The sequence below is a fragment of the Lepidochelys kempii genome, chromosome 1 (genome assembly GCF_965140285.1).
Source record: "Lepidochelys kempii isolate rLepKem1 chromosome 1, rLepKem1.hap1, whole genome shotgun sequence".
Taxonomy (NCBI): Eukaryota; Metazoa; Chordata; order Testudines; family Cheloniidae; genus Lepidochelys; species Lepidochelys kempii.
The window spans coordinates 231,201,170-231,222,847 of NC_136380.1; the positions used below are offsets into that span (position 1 = coordinate 231,201,170).

The window sequence follows — 21,678 nt, forward strand, 5'->3', positions numbered from 1 at the left end:
TATTGCTTTGTGCCAGGACAATCCCACTTTCTGTGGCATCAGGTGAAAGATTTAGCTCCACTTATTCGCCAGTTTTGTTTAGGTTATATTTTACAACCAGCGAAGGAAGCTAGAGCAACAGAAAACACAAAGAATTAGACCATACTCCTCTATCATGAGGCAGTGAGGAATGCACTTTGTCTAAAACCTGCCCAGGAACATAACTCACCAGAATGGGTAATCCTAATGTGCAAGGGGACCCATGTTTGACCTGCAGATTGGTGAAGACCAGCTGCTTAGGCTTGTGTCTGAGGAAAGTCACATAAATGCCTCCAAGCACCTCAGGATGAATCTGTGCTCCCTTCTTCCCAGCTTAAGGAGTAGTAAATTCCATGCAAACTTCTGCCAGGAAGGGCAGAGAACCAAGGTTCTTTTCTTGTGTCTCTATGGAAAAGCTACCTCTATATTCTCCAGTGTGTGTTTTGTGGTTGTGTATGTACCTCTCTCATTCTCAGCCCCAGTTACCAAGGGAGTCAGGATAGTACACCAAAACAGGCCCCATCTGAACTTTCTGGCTGAAAAAAGTGTCTTGGGGCACATATCCACTCTGCTAGACGGATAGCTATGGAGGAACTTCACCCAACCTGCTGTTGAGACATCAGAGAATTACTACCTCTCCTGATATATATGGCTTGTCAGGCACTGGGGATTGGCAACAGGTGGGTTGGACAGTCATCTTTCTTGGAGGAGGACTATGTTCCCTTTGACATTCAGTAGGTGTCCGTGGCTGGAGAACCCAGTAGTCATGAAGCTGTTACGGTGTCCATACCACTAACAGATGAAGTGCAATTACTGGTCCTACTTTTATGTATCTTTTTACCTGTTGAACTTTGCCAAATTGTTACAGAGGGAGAACTGTGTATCATTCCCTACAGTACCATGAGACCTTAAGATAAGAATACAAACTAATTCACAGAAACTGAACAAACTCTTTGGGGTGCGAAAAAGAGAGTTTCAGCTAGCTGGATTTAGCACTGCATAATTTTACACTAATGGAGAAATGATTGAACAGATCAAGTAAAAAGTAAATAGAACCATGATCTTCTATCAAACGCCCACATGGAAGCAAACAGAGTAACGGTTGCAAAATGCTTTGTTTCAATTTTAACATTGCCATATCTTTCTAAAAGGTGCTCTCTCACACAGTTATGAGTGTGAAAATGCAATTTGAAAATTGTAAATAGGTCACAGAGTAGATAGTGTCAACTAAGGCAGAGTGTTTGGTCATCTCTGCATTTTTTTCCCCCCAAGAAATGTGCCCTTAGCAATGTAGGTGTATGGTAATAGCTACTGAGTGGTGCCTCTTACCTAAGCCAATCTGCATGTGCTGATCAAGTGCCTAAGAATGAAACAGGTAAAGGGATGGATTTTAAAGTGGGAGGCAGCAACTTAATAAAGCTTTAACTTTAATACCAGACGTTTACGCAGGTCCAACATGGTGCCTCCTGCTAAATAAGTTTTCAGGTTTGGCCCCCTATAGCCTCCCTAACCCTTAGGATTCAGCCCATTTCTGAATTCTCTTACCCTTCCATTCTGAGGGAGAATATGGGTACACATGAAGGATACCTCAGTCAACAAAGATTTAAGGTTGGGTCGCACATGCGCAGTCCCTGTCTCACACCGCCTCAGGCAGTTAACTGGTGCTATGCGACCAACCGCCCCTCTGTTCCTTCTCTACTGGAGAGATCAAGTATTAATGTCTGAAGTAGAGGGGAGGAAGGGAAGGAGAAAGGATAGTGGAGCACCCTCGGGGACACATCTCAAAGTACCTACGTTACGGCACACGGTGAGTAACTTTCTCCTCTTCTTCGAGTGCTGTCCCTGTGGGTGCTCCACTTTAGGTGACTTCAGAGCAATGCCCTCCAGAGGAAGGAGGGGGCTTTGGAGTTGAAGGAGTAAGAAAAGACAGTACACTGAGTCCAAAGAACGCACTGAATGTTGCCTGTTGTTGTAATGCGTAATGCTATGTAAAGGCATGGACTGAGGCCCAGGTTGTAGCCCTACAGATGTCCATGATGGGCACTTCGTTAAGGAAAGGAACAGAGGTCGAGAGGGCTCTGGTGGAATGTGTGCGAATCCCTTTAGGGGGTTGCCGGTCACATTGATGGTAGCATAGTTTTATACAATCAGAGAACCACTTGGAGAGCCTATGTTTGGATATGCCACTCCCCTTGGAGCGTTCAGTAATGGAAATGAATAGTTTGGGTGATTTACGAAATGGTCTTCTTTTGTTTATTTAAAAGGCCCTCCACACATTAAGAGTATGAAGTGTTGTGTGTTTTCTATCCTCATGAAGTTTAGGGTAGAATGTCGGCAGGTAAATGGGCTGATTAAGGTGGAAGACAGACGATTTTAGATAAAAACTTGGGGTGTGGTCTCAGGAATACGTTATCTTTAAAAAGAGACAGCGTATGGGGGTCTGTCATGAGAGCACTCAACTCTCCTACATGTCTGGCAGATGTAATGGCCACTAGAAACGCCACCTTCATGGAAAGGTGTAGGAGTGAGCATGTAGCCATGGGTTCAAATGGGGAACCAGCGAGGGCCCAAAGGACTAGGTTGAGGTCCCATGGTGTAGTAGGATCACATAGCTCTGGATAGACGTTGGTGAGGCCTTTGAGGAAACTTTTGGTGAGAGGGTGAGCAAAGACAGAATTGATCCACCTTGTGGTGAAAAGCTGTAATAGTGGAGAGGTAAACTCGTACTGAAACTCATGGAGAGACCTGACCTTTTAAGTTCTAAGAGGTAATCTAATATTGAGGGTAAGGAGGCTGAAAAGGATGATATCTATTTTTGCTGGCACCAAGCATCGAATCTCTGCCACTTGAGTATGTATGTGTGGTGGGTAGTTGCTCTGCGACTATTCAATAATATGTTTTGTACATCCTCCGAGCAGATCATCTCAGATCCCTTGAGCCATGGAGGAGCCACGCTCTGATATGGAGTCTTTGTGGATCCAAATGCAGGGTGAAACCCAAGTTCTGGGACAGCAGATGAGGCAGAAGCAGGAGCATGATTGGTGGACGCACTGCCATCCTGAGAAGGTAAGGATACCAGGTTTGTTAGGACCATGCAGGGGTATTAGAATTACTTTCACTTTGTCCTGCCTGATCTTGTGGAGCACGTGGTTCAGGAGGGGGATGGGAGGGTAGGCTCCCAGACCTGCCCTGGAGCAAAAATGGAGGCATTTGGTATTTTGTGCAGTTGCAAAGAGATCTATCGGTGGGAATCCCCACTGTTGAAATATGCATTGGAGTACGCGGTTGCCTAGCTCCCACTTGTGGCCCTGAGAAAAGTGCCTGCTTAGGATATCTCCTGTGGTGCTCTGGCATTCAGAAGGTATGAGGCAGAGATGTGGATACTGTGCCTGATGCACCATTGCCAGAGTTTCATGGCTTCCATGCATAGGGAGTGTGATCATGCTCCCCCTTTTCTGTTTATGTAACATATATAAGCTATGTTGTCCGTAAGGATCTGAATGGCCTTGACTTTGATAATTGGTAGGAAGTGGGAGTAGGCTTTGCAGATGGCTCGTAGTTTTAACAAATTTATATGGAGAAGGGATTCTGCAGGGGACCAGTGACACGGGACAGAATGTGGATGCAGGTGTGTCCCCCATCCGAGGAGCGAAGCATCTGTGGTGATGATTAATGTTGGCATGTTCTGAAGGAAGGGCACTCCCATGCAGACGTTGTCTGGGTGTGTCCACCAGAGTAGAGAGTCTTATTTTGTCCGGCATCATGAGGCATTTGTTTAAGCTGTGTTTATGTGGGACATAATATATACGGAGCCATCCTTGGAGGCAATGCACGTGTAATCTCACATGACTGATGACAAAAGTTGTGGCAGCCATGTGACCGAGAAGTTGTAGTAGGCATGTCCTGACAGATACCTGGGGACTGCTTCATGTCGTGGCTATGAGATTGGTTAGAGCAAGGAAATGTTGTTGAGGTAGGGAGGCTATGGCCTTGGGAGAACTGAGATGGGCCCCAATGAACTCAAACTCTTGCACTGGCGTTAGAGTGGACTTTGTGCATTTATTTGGTGGCCTAATCTCATGAAAAGGGTCTCCGTCTGTTTGGTGGCTTCTAACGTCATTTGCCATGTTGGTGCTTTCAGCAGGCAGTTGTCCAAGTATGGGAATATCATGATTCCGTTTCTCTGGAGCTAGGCTACAACCACTGCTAGTATTTTCAAAAAAACCTGATGGACAGTGTATAGTCCGAAAGGAAGAACCTTGTATTGGAAATGTTCCTGACCAATAGTAAATTGGAGAAACCTCCAATGGGAAGGATGGATTGTTATATGAAAATACGCATCCTGGAGTCAAGGGCCAAGAACCAATCCCCTCTTTCTAGTGCTGGGATTATGGCACCTAGTGTGATCATCTTGAATCGTTGTGTCTTGACGAATTTGTTGAGTTGGTGTAGGTTGAGTACTGGTCTCCATCCGCCCGACTACTTCTTCGTTAGAAAATAGTGGGAATAAAAGCCCCTTCCTCTCTGTTTTTTTGGAAACGGTTCTACTGCTCCTAGATGTATGAGGTGGATTACCTCCTGACACAGTAGAGGCTCATGAGATGGGTCCCTGAATAGGGATGGAGAGGGAGGGTGGGTAGGGGGTTTGAAAAGAAAGGGGATGGAGTAACCAGTTCATACAATTTCATGCACCCATTGGTTGGATGTGATGGTTTCCCAGATTGGATAAAACTGAAGTAGGCGGTCTCCGAATGGCCAGGAGAGAGTAGAAGTCTCCAGAACAGACAGACATGGGGTTCTTGGGCCCTCGGCCAAGGCTTCAAATTTGTTGCCTGGATGTTGATAGCTACAATGCAGCTACAGGAGAAGTAGGCTGTCCTTGATTACCTCAGTTTGAGGCCCTGTGACTCATACTGCCGATGTTGTGAATACGGAGTATGGCGGTAATATTGAGGAGCATAACAACTCCTCTGTCTTTTCTTGGGTCTAGGCATATAGATCCCCAGAGATCACAGTGTCGCTCGTGAATCTTTGAGGGTGTGAAGAGAGTCATCAGTGTTTTTGGCAAAAAGTTTGGGCCCTTTGAATGGTAAAGTCTTCGACCATGGATTAAACTTTCCTAGAAAAGCTGGAGAGATGGAGCCATTAGGCCCTTTGCATCACCTCTGCAGTCGCCACTGATCTTGCAGCTGTGTCTGCAGAGTCCAGTGCAGCTTGGAGGGCTTTTCTGGAGACGGGTTGTCCCTTGGATACAAGACTGTGAATTGTTCTGCCTTCAGGAATAAAATCAATACATTCAGAAAACTTTGTCTAGTTATTGTAATATTTTGCCAGCAAGGTCTTGTAATTGGCTATGCGTAGGTGTAGTGTAGCTGAAGAGTAAGCCTTGTGGCCAAAATGGTCAAGGCTTTTTCAGTCCTTATCACAATGTGTTGTCTTGGGCTGTTGTCTGCCACATTCATGGACTGCATTGACCACCAGTGTCGGATGGGAGAAAAGGAACTCTGTGCCCTTCGCTGGCACCTAATATTTTTTGTCAGACCTCTTGCAGGTTGGAGGAGCTGTTGCAGGCATCTTCCAAATGGTCCTGACAGGTTCCATTATCACGTTGTTCATAGGCAAAGCGATTTTGGAGGGGGGTGGTGTTCAAGATGTCCACCAGTTCGTATTGTGTCACCTGGACCTCTTCCAGAGAGATGTCCGGAAAGCTAGCCACTCTTTTAAATAGGTCCTCAAATTGTTTGAAATCATCCCCTATATTAGGGGGAGGAAGCATGACTGTGTCGTCTGGGGAAGATGACGACAGGTGGGTAGGTGGTGCCCCTTCCTGGTATGGTCCTCCTCTTCCTCCCCTTCCCCAGCCAGTTCCGAAGGTCCAGGTACCAAAGGTGCAGACAATTGCTACGTACTCAGTCTAGAAGTGGTGAGCAGTCCCTATTGTGTGGGGTAAGTTGCCCATGGGTTCCACTATGCCCACTGGGGTGGGAGAGGCATAGGTGGACCCCAGGGTTGGCCATACCACTGTAGATGTTTGGGATCTGCATAGTATGCCCCCTGAAAGGATCCTGATTTGGGTGGCTCATGGTGGGCAGGAGATTGTGGGGGAGAATCTATTTGTCCCTCCTTGCTTAAAAAAGGTGGAGCAGAACATAGTGGAGTGGCAATGAGACTCGGTGCCGAACGTGCCAGGATCGTGTTGGTGCTGAGGATGGGAGAGTCAGGCGTAGATCTGATTAAGAGATTTTTGTGCCATATGAGCTGCTGTGGAGTCTGCATGATCTGCACCGGGGGCTGTGCTTGGAGCGGTGCTGGGAGCTGCGGTGCATATGTTGGCACCATAGGCTGTGCTAGTATGTACACAGAGCGTGATTTGGGGTTCAAGGACTGAGCCATGGTCTGCACCGGTGCTGCACAGCTGTGTGTTGATTGTGGCTTTGACTGAGTCAGTGCCAAGGCATGGGGTTCTGATTTCTCCTTAGCACCTCTGTCCGAGCTGGCTCTTTTAGAGTCCTTAGCTCTCGCAGTACTGGCGGTGCTGGATGGTCCCGCTATCTTGGCTCTGGGCACTAAAGGTGTGGTCAGTGCTGATGCAGTTTGCCTGATCGCGGAATGGCACTTCTTGGCTGATTCCTGCATTGGGGATATAGTTACCCACTTTTTAGACACTTTTTTAGTGGGTTCATCAGAAGTCTGAATGGAGGAGGGACCCTTGTCAGAAGCCATGATTGGCGAGGCTTTTTCCAGGGGAGGTCCAGGCTTCAGGCTCAGAAGCAGGTCTGAGAGACTTCTCCATGAGAAGGAGTTTGAGTTGCAAGTCTCTAGCCTTTCTTGAAAGCCGGAGAATAGAAATGGGATGATATTTAATAGCGCAAAGTGTAAGGTCATGCACTTAGGGACTGACAAGATTTTTTGCTATCAGCTGGGGACTTATTAGTTGGAAGCAACAGAGGAGGAGAAAGTCCTGGGTGTACTGGCTGATCACAGGATGACAATGAGCTGCCAATGTGATGGGGCTGTGAAAAAGTAATCCTCTGATCATATTAGCATCAGACAAGGTATTTCCAGTAATGATTGAGAAGCATTATTACCACTATACAAGGCACTGGTGAGACCTCATTGGGAATACTGTGAGCAATCCTGGTCTCCCATGTTTAAGAAAGATGAATTCAAACTGGAACAGATGCAGAGAAGGGCTACTAGCATGATCAGAGAAATGGACCTTAGGAGAGGAGACTCAAATAGCTTGGCTTGGCTAACCAAAAGAAGTCTGAGGGGAGATATGTTTGCTCTCTATAAATACATCAGAGGGATAAATACCAGACAAGGAGACTAATTATTTAAGTTAAGCACCAGTGCTGAGACAAGAATAAACGGATATAAATTGGCCATCAACATGTTTAGGGTTGAAGTTAGACAAAGGTTTCTAACCATCTGAGGAGTTTCAGAGTAGCAGCTGTGTTAGTCTGTATCCGCAAAAAGAACAGGAGTACTTGTAAGGTGCCACAAGTACTCCTGTTCTTTTTGTCTGAGGAGTGAAGTTCTGGACCAGCTTTCCAAGGTGAGCAGTGGGGACAAAAAAAAAAATCTAACTGCTTTGAAGGCTGAGCTTGATAAATTCATGGAGGGGATGGTATGATGAGATTACTTACAATGACCCATTTGTGACTGCTAGCAGCAAATATCGCCAGCAGCTGGAGATGAAACACTAAATGGGAAGGGTTCCAAGTTACTACAGAGAATTTTTTCCCAGGCGTCTGGCTGGTGGGTCTTGCGGACATGCTCAGGGCTAACTGATCACCGTATTTGGGGTTGGAAAAGAATTTTCCTCAATATCAGAGTGGCAGAGACCCTGGGGGTTTTTCATCTTCCTCTGCAGCATGGGGCAGGGTCACTTGCAGATTTAAACTAGAGTAAAGGGTAGAATCCCTGTAACTTGAAGTCTTTAAATCATGATTTGAGGACTTCAGTATTTCAGTCAGAGGTTATGGGTGTATTACAGCAGTAGGTGGCTGAGGTTCTGTGGCCTGTGATGTGCAGGAGGTCAAAAAACTAGATGATCACGATGGTCTTTTCTGGCCTTATATCTAGGATTCAAACAATTGCAGATTTTGTACTTTCTAGTCCTGTTTTTCTCATTAATATTTTTTTAAATTAATAGCTTTATATTAATGATATTCCTAATTAAGACAAAAAGTAAGATGCAGATTCACATCACCAGTTACTTACAACACTACAGTATTGGTTGATACAATGTACTCCAGTTCTTTGGTCCATGGATTGATGAAACTAAACCACTGACTCTTCAATGTAATGAAAGTTCCATCTTTTGCTCTGAATTTGTAGGAATTTGTAAATATTTTTTCTTTACTCTGCAACACTAAATAGGAAAAAAACATATTAAGCTCATCCGGATTTGTACACACAGGAGGACACAACTGACTTTAAAAAACTGTATTGACAACTCAGTTTTGGTAGCCACACAACCAATAAAACAATTTCAATTTAATATAGTGCCAACAATGTGTTTGGTACTTTCCAGATAAGCACAAAGACTGAATTCCAATCAAATTTCAAACTCAGCCATCTGATCAGACATGAAGCAGAGCCCATCACCTCAGCTCTTGCAAGTCAACAGTGGGAAGATTTGAGGCTTGGTGGTCCTTTAAATTCAATATTTAATTACATGACTACATACGACCCCTGCTTCATTCAGTGGACAGAGACTGAGGCAGAGGGTTAAGGGAAGAGAAAGAATATTCTCTTGTGTTTAAAGCACTGGCAATACTACAGATGTTACATGCGATACAAGGCAATACTTAATGAGGACCTTATTTCTAACTTTTCCTAACTCGTGAGTACTTGATTTTCTTTTCACATAGTCTTTGTATGTCATTTGTATTAGGAGGACCAAGCATTTCATACCTGCTTTGTGTTTATCAGCTAGATGATTGTGATCATCTTGATGGAAGTACTCGTAACAAGAAGTTCCTAGAAGCTCTTGTGGCAGATACCCTAAAATTGCTGTTGCACTGTTAGGCAATAAGAGAGGATTCACACATAATTAAAACACTTTATTCAGCATCTTATGCCAATATCATACAAAACAGAAAAAGCATATTTAAAGGGGAAACACATGTTTATTTGGGTTTGAAAACAAAATTCTACTACAACAGGTACAGATCTAAACAAGTGTAAGAAATAAATGATGGTTAAGCAATAGATTACCTTGAATCCATTAGCAACAGAAACAAGATATTAACATTTTTATGTTAGCCAGTACCATCAGACACAAACTAGTTCAAACCCATATTTCGCAGAGAACATTTGTATTATGTACACATTTAAACAATTAGGATGTACTGCACTGTTAGTTCTACAAACTAGCTCACTATATAGAGAAGAGGCTGATTTAAATTATTTAGAAATTCCACTGTTCAATTAATCTAAAAAAACTGGATATATTTTAAAATTATTGCTTTGAATTCTTCTAGTGAGAATGAAGCACTTAGTGCTTCAAAGTGTTACAAGTCGATATTACTTTCATTCTATATTAACAGGCTTCATCCTCACAAATAAAAGGCAGAATTGTCTAGATAAAGTACAGTAAACCAACCTAATAGTATTTCTACTTAAAGTACTGAGCTACAAAATAAGAAAAACTGACAACTGAGTCTATCCCATAAAGTTTTTTAAATAAACCAGTAACACATGGACAAACTCCCATGCTTATTAAATAATTTGTTGGCATAATTTAAATGTGTTGCATGAATTTTAAGAAACAAGATTAATGATTTTCTGGTTAAATGCTAACTGCTGACACTTATGCTTAGTTTTCTGAAATTCTAATTTGAGGTTTTTGATTAATTAGTTTAAAAGCATTGTGAGGGGTGTGCTCCCCATACTGGCCCTGCAAGAGCTGAATTGGGCCAGGTGGGTCCAATTAGCTAATTAGCCTGCAAACAGGGGCACTTTAGAGGCTGGAGGCAGTGGCTCACCTGTGCAGGAACAGACAGGGTCTATAAAGGCAGGAAGCTGGCAACAGACAGGGGCTGCTAGGAAATTGGGGGCTGCTGGGAAAGGTTGCAGGAAGGCAGGCAGCAGTCCCTCCCTGGGAAGAGGGAGGAGGGTTTGCAGATGGTACACCCAGAGCAAGGAGGGAAGCCAGCAGTTGTAGAAGTAGTCCAGGGAAGGAGGAGTGAGGGCTGGGAGAGGAAAGCCCAGAACTCTTGGGTTGAGGTTCCCTGGACTGGAACCTGAAGTAGTTGGGCAGGCCTGGGTTTTTTTTTTATCAGCCACTGATGCCGTGGCATAAATCAGATGCGGAGCAGTCAACTGGAAGACTGCCTGGGTCACTGTGGGAATGGCAGAGATTTGAAGGACTGTAGCCTAGAAGAGGGGAAGGCTGAGTAACCTAGCCAGAGTAACCTAGCTGAGTCACAAAGATGATGCTGAGGTTCCTGGGACCAGAGAGGAGCTGCAGACCAGAGTGAGAGCGAGAGAAAGAGAGACAGACAGTGTGATGGCATGCAACCATGGGAAGGGGCATCAGCCTCGCGAGCTAATCCCCAGAGTGATCATAAGGAGGCACCAGACCAGCAGTGAGTGATGCATCCCTTGACAAGCATAATTTAACAACATTATGATGTGCTCTTTAATCTGATCAGTAAATTATTTAGTGTAAGGTAATACAATACTTTTTTTTAATATGATGTCTTACATATGTGAGTCCTGCTCAACAAGTTTTGTTCTATGTAACAGAATGCATTAGGCAACCTACATAAGGAATCACTATTGGCTCTTTCTATAATAAAGAACAAAATGCTTACCGTAGGTCTACATAAACAAATTTTCCATCCATGGCAAAGCGTGTAACAAATTCTGTTGGTTTCACCTTTATCTCACCACTCTTTTGTGGAACAATATAAGGATGCAATCTCCCAACTGCAACAAGACAGTTAAAGTCACTGCTGTCTTTTTCTGCATTTTTCTCCTCTTCCACTCCCACCTTGGTAGGAGGCCAGCTCCTCAGATGGCCAGTACAATGGATTGTACGGTACTTTTTGTGATCTAAGTGAAAAAAAGAGGAGTTAAATTCCCAAATGAAAATTAAATTTTAAATTTCTCTTCCAGCTGTTATGTTTTGTGCCTACATACAGGTCTGAGCCCTACAGAGCTGTAAATAAAGTAATTGAATAGCATCTTAAATGTTCTCACACAAAAGAAGAAAATTAAACCAACAGTTTAGTAATACGTATTGCTTTCATTTACTGCAAATATTTTATGCAGTTTCTTTTGTACTGTGAATTACATTAAGCTGAAGAGACATTCTGTAACTTGAATATCATAATCTTAAACAAGGAGACAGATATGGTTATTGAAGTGTAATTGCTAAGACTAAGACATTTTCAGCAAAATGTAAAAGCTTAATTTCTGTTTCTTGAATTTATAGTATATACTGCAATTCATTCCAGTGGATCTCTCACCATTTAATTATGTAACATTCAGGAATCACTACAAATCAGCTGCAGTCCTGCATCCGTCCCATAGTAAGAAGTTTACTATCATACTACACAAGAGAGCAGATGGGGATATTTTGCCCAAAGACATTGGGGCAAACCTTTATCATTCCAGAAAGTCCCATGAGATTGTTAGTGTCCATGCACTGCAGACAGGAACTCTTGTTTTTAGAGTCCTATACGAAGATGCTTTGCCCCAAAGTAAACTGCATGGAATTCAATTTATCTACCTTGGGAAAATGAAAGGCTGAGTCATTTCCATTGGTATTTCAACACGCGTTCTGGGGCATGTCTAGATGTTTAGTTCATTAAGTCATTGTTTTCTTAGGTACTGATATATGCAGTTTAAGAATGAAATGTTGGCCCATTTACAGACAATAGGAGTTTTGCCACTGACTTCAATATGGCCAGGATTTTACACTAAATGTTATGAAAGAGTCAGAGTAAATTAAAATTATTCCATGGTTAATATCAACAAAGTCAGCTTTACATTTAAAATAAAAATGACAATTTTTGGAATGTCTAACAATTTTAGTAAGCCTTGGAAAACTCTATTTTAAATATAGAGTCTAAAACAAAAGCTTTGTTTAAATAAAGCGTCCAAGTACACTGAAAATATGACAAGTGTTTACTATCGCTCATGGAAACCAAAAAAAGCTATAAAAAGATGGGATGTAAATCAGCCAAAAGTTGCACTAAAGAATTAGAGACAAGGTGGATAAGAGAATATATTTTATTGGACCAGCTTCTTTTGGTGAGACACAAACTTTCAAACCATGACCTGAAGAAGAGGTCTGTGTGGCTCAAAAGTTTGTCTCTCTCATCAACAGAAACTAGTCCAATAGAAGATATTACTTCATCCACCTTGTCTCTCTAATTTCCAGGGGCCAACATGGCTACAACTACACTGCATATTAAAGAATTAACTTTAGTAGTTTTTATAATAAAAGGAAAAATCATACCTGACATATAAATACAATAATGTATTTTTGGGAGGGGGGAGAGGATTTTTTTCCCCCCACTACTTAAGTTATCCTGTCCAAAACAGCAGATTTTGCAACCCTATTAATAGTTATCTCCATGACAGACATTTCTTCTTGCTCCTGTGCTTTGAACTGTTCCAGTTCCATTCAGTAATTTTCCTCAGGCTTCAACATCCCACCAGAATCTCACGTACGCTCACAAGCAGTGACTGATTCTTTTTTTTCCCCCTAGGGGGATAACTAAGACAGGCTTTTCCGAGATCATAAAAACAAGGTCTTATCATGTATATCTTATTCCCTACAATTATTTTGTGACGCCACTGCTACCTATTTAGGCCCTGTAACTGACTCAGAATTTAAATATACCATATTTAAAAACAGAAATCCTCCAACTCAGCCACACTTTGAGATACCTTTCTTTTTTGAGTTGGGCAAGCATTTCTTTTCTTCCTTGACTGTGATCCTACTACACTTCATCCGACAGAAGAAGGAACGCCGAGCACCAGAATGCAATCGAGCTGATCCAGCTTGAAAATCCATACGTACTTGCAAGCCAGCTTGTAAAAGTTTAATAAGACAGTCAGAAAAAGGTCTTTGGACTACACAGAATTATTTGTATGTAAATCATTATTATATTCTCCCAATTGCCTTACTGCCTCTTAAATTTTTGCACGTACAATTAACTATTGAAAAAAGTTAAATGAATTAAATAAGATGAACAAAACATGATTGTGAAAAGTGGAAGCTAACAAAATATTTTAATATACTATTCAATGCTATGCAATCTTATTTAGTAAATTAAGATTTTAAAAACTTTCAATTTCTATTTGGTAGGGGGGAAGCTGCAAAGCTGCTTATAAAAAACACTATAAAATAGTGATCAGCTGCACAGTATATAATGTTCTCCATACTAGCAAAATAAGACTTGGTTAAATTGACACTTAGCATTTTCAGAGAAGACAGTGATTCTTGGTATTGAAGCATTTTATCCCATGCTCGACTACATCAGGTCTTTTGTATTGACAAGACCTATCAAATACAAGAAAAAAAGTAGTATGCCTGGTTAAAAAAAATTCATACCAACTCTTGGTAAATGTCTAACAATGTAAACTTCAGTCATTCTTATTACCTAAAATGAGTTCCTTTCTGATGTAGCTTTCAACTTGTTTGTGTATTCTAAGCAGCAGTTATGCATTCAAACATGATTTGTTTGTGCAAATCATCTGAACGTGTTTGCACATATATGCTTGAATGCATGAATATGCCCTACATAATAACCGAACTTAAAAACAAATGAAGACATTACATTAAAAATCTGAGTATATTTAAACAGACACTTACTTTTGGCATCTATAAGCTTTTCTCTTGGTGAAGCGTCTGAGGAGGATAGTTGCTCCTTCACTTTAGCAACATCTTTTGGATGCAAGTAGTCAAATAAACTTTGTCCAATCAAGCTGGCCTAGTGAAAAAATGTTAATTTAAAAGCTGTGCATTATACACTCTATTCCGCATCTCCTCACCAAGGAGCTTAATGTTGAAGGCTGTTTTAGAAAAGGTCAGAATTTCCAGATATCTGAATTATTCTGTCTAAACGGTAACATTTATCCATTGAAATTTTCAAACAACAGCTTTGCTGAATTCTTATTTTTGTTTCAATATTTAATTAAAAGCATATGAACACTATAGAAATTAGTAAAAAACAGGGTGGCAGAAATGCAATTATATCTTACCAATTAAGTTAAATGGTGAAATCGAAAAATATTCATTCATGTTGTTTTCCTACCTTTCAGTTTTTAAGGGGTGATGGTCTCTCTTACTGCTGGCTAGAGAAGGGTAAGGGGACAGACAGCCTAGTTTAAACTCTAAAAATGCTATGAGGAAAAATGAAAAGTGAAGGGGTTTAAAAGGAGACGTGGGTGGCACAAAGGACTCAAAAAGCTTCTCATCAGCCACTGGGCAAGGCAGTTCAGGCCAGAGATTTCCAAGTAAATAACCTGCATCTCCGTAAAGGGGATAGCACTAGACTGGTCTTCATTCTTTCTCCCTTCCCTGAACTAAAATGAGTCTAGATTGGCTGGTTTCCATACTACAGCAACACAGATGTCAGTGTAGGACTATTCAATCTTAAAATCTTTGAAACTAAGCAATTACCAAGTTGAGTTTCAATCTACTTGCACTGTTGAAATACTGGTTTTCTAAAGTTCAGAGAATCATTCACCATCCAAAAGCCCAAATCCCCATCAATAAAAGGAGGAAGCAAGGACATCTTCAAAATATATTTTTCTCTTGGGTTGGTATGTAAATCATTTCCTGAAGATCATAGTTTGAAATTAGATGCCAGTAATTGGGTCACAGCGTTCATTGTAGTTGCAGAATGCTTCTAATTTCAAAGTAACGAACCTTTGGAGTAATTGTGTCGAAGAGGAAGCTAAAGCCCAAAGATTTAAAGAAATCATGCACAAGGAACGGTATTTATAACAAAACCAAACACATTATCTAAAAACAAATTTCATTTTAATAAAAAATGACTTGATTATAACTACCTGATCATAATTAAGTATCTCGCAGACTGATTCAGAGACAAAGAGAATTTTTCCTCTATCACATCCAACCACAAACAGGAACCCATCTGCAGTCTATAAATATAAAAATTAGTCTTTATAGAATCAAACAAACACTGATGAAAAACAGCTATATACAATGAGTATATTAACTGATGCTGGAGATTATAATTGTACACCTCAATATTTTAGGTGAATTACAATTTATTAAATAAGAGAGACCAATTAAAATGACAGCAAATATCCAATCAGACCATGACACAGAGCTTAAAAACAAAAATGGTTTTGGGAAAAAGCAGCTTAGCTGTAGAACAGCTTAACTTGGAGTTATTTTACAGATTCTTGCTAAAGGATATTATTACACGCAATAGACAAGGCAAACTTTGGCAAATGAAAGTGTGATAAGAAAATATTGTAAGTAAAAACAGCTACTTTCATAGGTTAATCTCCACATCTTTCAGTAACTTAAGTGTATACTTTGAAAACCAAATGAAGTGTAGAAAATTTGCTGGCATATTAAATGGAAATGAAAGATTTTTTTTTTTTGTATAAGTGCACACACTTAGATATTTACATAAATACAATGAACATATCCACTTAACACATTCATTATGCAGTTTTTATACAGATTTACGATACTCATGGGTACAGTTTGCATAAATGCCCTATTAACACATACAGTTTCCATGGCTCTTATAGAAAAATCCTGTGCATATAATTCTATTGTTAGAGTTTATAAACTGAGTCTTAACAAAGATATCAAAGCACTGACTTGAAGGAAGAAATGTAAGGAAAAGCCCTTTGCAGTCAACTGAAGTTAAACCAAGCTTTAAAGAGGACATCACTTGATACATGGTTTCTTTTTACTTACCTTAAGGATTAACTGTCTCAGCTCACCATCCTGTAAAAATGAAGGCTTATATTGGACTTCTGCATAAGAACTAGTAGAACCTGCAAAACAGCAAGTTATTTATAAATGTTATAAAAGAAACAAAATTTAATCATTTGTTTCCTTTATAAACAAAGCTGCTTTTTCATCAAATTCACATGTAGAACACGCACACAGTGCTTTCTAACCATAAAAAAATAGTTTTCTGCTTTCCATACTGGAATGTACAAATTCACTTTTCTTTTAATAAACAGGTCATTAAACAGTCATAACCTCATCTCAGGAATTCTAGACCTATGCTAAAGCAAATGTGTTTGGGATAACACCCAGAACACAAGACCAGATGTTTGCAAAAAATGAAGAACCCTGCGGAAAAAACAAGTAAAAAGGAAACAATTTTAGGTGGGGACTATTTTAATTAGATCTTAACTAGACTCAAGATTATGACTTCAGTTCAAAATGAAAGAGGAGCTTTGTAAGTTATGCAAGAACTCATGCATGTTACCAATGTGGTGTGACTTCTCTCTCTCAAAAAAGAAGTTTGTATTGAAGTATATTACTAGGATATTAATTTATAGAAGATTAAAATTTTCTGCCTTCATCTTTGAGATTTTTCAACACTACCCCTTATGCAGAAATAACCTTGAGATGTGACAGGCAATGTAAGTGCAAAAAGGAGTTGGTACTCAGCAGCAGCAATTCAGTTAACCAGGGCAAAACTGTAGAATACATTTAAGCCAGATCACATCCACAAGCATGGAGCTGTCAAACAACATTGGCCACGACAGGCTTACTCCTGAAAAAAGTGCCCTTATACCAGCAAGTGTTCAGCATCACTTGTTTTATGTCTCCTCAGAGATAGTACCTCTAACAGAGCTTTCCCCTAGAAGGCCTCTATTCTACCATGACTCTACTCCAAACCCCACTGTATCTTCCCTTCCCCAAACTGGATAATATTAAACAAACAAACCAAGAACAGCCAAAATAACTGTCCGTAACATCACCGATTTGATTTTGCATTGCTTCTGTGTAGAACCGCTTTGTTTTTCATTTTAGAATCTATCATTAGCTACATATCATTAAGAATATCACTTAAGTAATAAGGGAAGTGGTATTTAGGAGAACTAAAGACACTTCTACTACAAGCAAATGAGAGATTAAACATTTTTATAGTCCTAGGTTTGATAGATGTCTAACTTGATCTGAATCCTGCCTGCACCATCAAACATTGATTAACATACAAAAAAGGCTCCACCATCCTTGTATATACTAAGCTCTCTGCATGGAGCTGTGTGTGTTAAAATCCGTAAGCTTTCCCCTCTTTAAGTACTGTTCGATGGAGCAATTCCTTCAGTCAGCCCCTTTTTCCATGTTCCTCCAGCTGCCCAATGGCATGCCTGCCATGGCATACACTCTGGTTTCATTCATTCAGATTAGATTTCCATCTTTTTTGGCTAACTTTAGAGACAAGGGGTTGTTAAACTCTATGATGAATCTTGGCATGTGTTATAAACTCTTTCCATTTCATACCTAGTATTTCTCCTGCGGCATTTGCTTTTGAAGGCATTTAGACATGTCTAAACCTTTGGTGGATATCCAGCTTTCACATCCACACATTAGGTGGAAATAACATTTGAGTTGAAGATTAGCAGTTTGGTCTTTAACTAGTAGCTTTTTAATGACCAAATCTTTTTTCAGCTGTTGAATGCAGTTGCCACTTTGCTAATTCATGACTTTATTTCCTTCTAACTATCCCTTGGGATAAACGTTTTGAAAACAGCAGGCCTACATAGGCTGAGAAGATCTCTAAATCATTATTAATTTTTAACAAATCATGACGACTAGAGGAGTGCTAACACTGTACCTGTGTTCAAAAAGGGGAAGCGGGACGTCTTGGATAACTAACTGGACATCAATCCCAGGCAAAATAATGGAAAAGCTGATAAAGGATTAAAGGATGTGAATATAATTAACACCAGTCAGTGCAGCTGTACAGGAAATAAGTCTTGTCAAACAAACCTGATTTCATTGTTTGATGACACAAACTTGGTTGATTCAGATGTAGATGTATTTAGACTTTTGTAAGGCATCTGACCTCACAACATTCTAATTAAGAAACTAGCACTATACAATATCAATACATCATGTTAAATGGAAGAACTTGCTAACTGACAGATCTCAAATTAGTAGTCATCAATGGGGACTCAGTGTCAAATGGGAATGTTTCTAGTGGTGGTCTGTAGGGACCAGTTCTAGATCTGATGTTATTCAGTATTTTCATCAATGATCTAGAAGTAAATATAAAACCACTACTAATAAAAATTTACTTGACATAGACCACTGGAGTACCAAATAATGAGGAGGACAGAGTAACCATACAGACTGATCTGGATCACTTGGTGATCTGGGTCCATTCAAACAAAATGTGTTTCAATATAGCCAAATGCTGTAGTCTAGTTGAGGGTAAATGGAGGTAAACAGAGTTTACCCCCTTGACATTTGGGGAGTGGAGTTTAGATTAGTTTACCAATTTACTGATGACCCAATTGGGAAATTAAGGCAGGCACACCGGTAACACTGCACTTGGCCACAAGTGGATGTGCAGGGACAGCATGCACCTGTTACACAATCCTTGGATGTATGAACACGAGATTAGCGAGTAGGACCAGGGAAGTGAGTTTATCTCAATATACGGCACGAGTGAGAATGATACTGGAACACTGTACTTCTGGTATCCCCGCTTTAAAAAGATATATGGAAAATTGGAGAGAGTAAAGAAAAATGCCACAATAATGATCTGCGGACTGGAAAAAATGCCGTATAGTGAGTAATTTTAAAGAGCTCAATCTGTTTAGTTTATCAAAATGAAGACCAAGAGGTGACCGGACTGTAGAAAATGTCAGGTACTAAAGGGCCCTTTAATCTAGCAGAAAAAGGTATAACAAGAACCAGTGGCTGGAAATTAAAGCCAGAAAAATTCAAATTAGAAATAAGGCACTTGCTTGATCCCCATTGTCTAGAGGAAGAATACTATTGCTTTGGAGAGGATGCATCATAGGACAACAAATAACTGATTCTCTTGAATAAAGTCACAAGAACCAAAAGTTATAAGATTTTTATTGCAAAAGGAGGAAATTCTGATGTAACTGAGAAGCTTAAAAGTTTTTTTTTTTTTACGCTAATAAGAGCTTCAAAATCTAGAAGACAAGGTAAAAATAAAACTAGGAGCAGCTAAGAGAATTTAAACAGAACTATTGTGTGTGTGTGTGTGTGTGTGTGTGTACAATGTTGTACCTTATAGATATAACTAATGTATCACTGACAACAAACAAAGTGCATGCAATAGTTCGATATACACGTAAAACTATGTTTGGGGAAGTCGACTAAGATACATGGTAATACAAATAACCAACAGCAAGGGACATGAGAGTAAGTAAATCTAAAGAGCAGACATGTTGACTCAGCTGACTTTTTGTTCCTAAACTTATGTTTCAAATGTAACTGCTTCTTTGCCACAGCGTTTCACTCTAGTCTTTGCTATCACATAAAAGTTTACATTTCGTCCTAAATAACTAAATGTAAGAACAACCTCTAAAATAAAGTGCAATATCTTCAAAATTCAATCTTTTGGTAAATATATTTAGTGAACCTGAGAGTTGAATTCTCTAAGTATAGATACAGAATAGCTAACAGTTATATAACTAAAGAAATTCTGTTGTGTAATTCCCATTAAAACAAGGAATTATAAGATCAGTTTTTAAATTACCTTTTAATGACTTGAAATGCTGCACAGCCATTCGTAATACTGTAAGTTTGTCTAATTTACGTGCCATAGGATTGCACTGAGGTATCATAGCAGATAATTCTTCTATCAAGTTATTCATTTTATCTCTTCTTCGTTTTTCTGTTTGACTATGAGCCTCCCTAAGAAGAAAAGTATTTTAAGCAAAGTTCAAAAGACATACATTTTTCACTAGATTTTCCCCTGTGCTATATACATCAACTTTATCAGGGGACAGATTGTATTGTGAGAAACACCATCATCCCGGAAGAACTTATGTACAATGCATATATTTGACAGCTAATCTGTCACCTGATTCGCCTGAAATATGCAGCAGCTGCTTATGGAAAATGTGATGTGAAATTGTGAAAATAAAACAAAAAAAACCAAAGTAGCATGAACTTGCTGAAAAGTGGTTGGAACAAAAGAGAAGTGGAGGCTTTATATAGTGTTTTGTCTCTGTTCTTTCCCATAATGCTGAATTTGATTTTACAGAAAACATTCCCCTCTATGCATACACCTGTGGCTGCACATTACTTTTAAGGACCAATTTTAAAGAAAATCTCTGGTTTTACAGAAAAGTTAACTTTGACTTTTCTTCCAAAGCAACCAATTTTTAAAAAATATCTGGATTAGTTATCCCACAATAGCGTTGTTTTTCCTATTTTCCTCTCAAATCTTTGCATTTGCTTCCATCCCATCCATCCCCAGACTAAAACTTTTTTTCTGACACCAGGTAGTCATACACACTGTTTGCCTTTTCCTCTGTGTCTCTACAATGGAAGACAGAGACTTAGCTCTCTAGCCATAACTTTACCATGGCACAGCTACACTGCTGAAGCGCTGCTAGCGCAGATGCTCTAAGCCTATGGGAGAGAGCTCTCCTGTCAACTGAATTACTCCAGCCCCCGAAAGCCTCACTAGCTACGTCAGGGGGAGAAGCTCTCCTGCTGACGTAGCACTGTCCACACCAGCGCTTTTGGTCGGTGTAACTTACATTGCTCAGGGGAGTGGCTTATTCACATCCCTGAGTGACACAACTTATACTGACGTAAACTGTAGTGTGCACGTAGCCTAACAGACAAACATTTGGGGGAAGTTCCCAGCTTAGTTGTACAACACCTGGAGAACCCAATGAACGGGTAGTTTATTGCAACTGGGATAGATGGATTCAGGGGAACTGTATCGTGCAGAATGCATTTCGCAGCTGCTAATGCACAAAAGTTTTATGATTTGCAGTCAGGAAAGGAGATTGAGGTCACAAACACGTTGCCCAAAGAAGCTTCTGGAAACCAACAGTGGGGGAATATAGTGTTGAACCAAGCCCTAAAATATTCCTCTTGTGAACTAAATGCATAACTTTACTTTTTTTGATTACTGAACAAAGTAATTCAAAACAAAATTAAGAACAAAAGGTGAAAATTAACAAAGGACAAGATTTTATATACAGGATTTTATATATATTCACTAATCACTGGGACACCTATTGAGAACTGAATTTTGTGTTTAACAAGTAAACCAAACAGCAAGGATAGTACATCACTAGAGACTTGTTGATTTAGTTTGACAATTACTGTTTAGATTTAAATTATCAGATAATAGTTTTGAGTAAATATAAAAGGATGTTTACTAATTATTGTATAATAATAAAGATTTTGGTAATATGAGATCACATTACAGGACTCTGCTATTAAACCTTTGCTGAGAAGAAAGGAATGACTAGCATTTTTTGTTTGTCAATGCCACAGTTTGCGGATTAGTGGATTGTGGATTAGAAACATTTGACTGTTACGTTACAAAGTTCTTCAAGTCACAGAGGAAAATTCTCCAATTTACACACGCCATGAATATATTACATTAACTAATATATACCTAGTAAAACCACGAGGTAAACATTTTCAAAGCCAATGATGGGATTTAGCTATACAAC

The 21,678-nt window shown here is 39.9% G+C and overlaps 1 protein-coding gene across 1 annotated transcript in view; it reads right to left on the reverse strand.

Annotated features, from left to right (window-relative positions):
- BMAL2 (basic helix-loop-helix ARNT like 2) overlaps window positions 1–21,678 on the reverse strand; it is a 61,993-nt gene that overhangs the window by 22,794 nt on the left and 17,521 nt on the right. The window contains exons 4-11 of the mRNA XM_073317364.2: window positions 19,734–19,891; window positions 15,950–16,029; window positions 15,061–15,153; window positions 13,859–13,976; window positions 12,931–13,074; window positions 10,845–11,085; window positions 8,941–9,047; window positions 8,245–8,395 (exon numbers count right to left, since the gene is read on the reverse strand). Coding sequence (XP_073173465.1) covers window positions 8,245–8,395; window positions 8,941–9,047; window positions 10,845–11,085; window positions 12,931–13,074; window positions 13,859–13,976; window positions 15,061–15,153; window positions 15,950–16,029; window positions 19,734–19,891 — 1,092 coding nt within the window. The remainder of the gene's footprint in view (window positions 1–8,244; window positions 8,396–8,940; window positions 9,048–10,844; window positions 11,086–12,930; window positions 13,075–13,858; window positions 13,977–15,060; window positions 15,154–15,949; window positions 16,030–19,733; window positions 19,892–21,678) is intronic.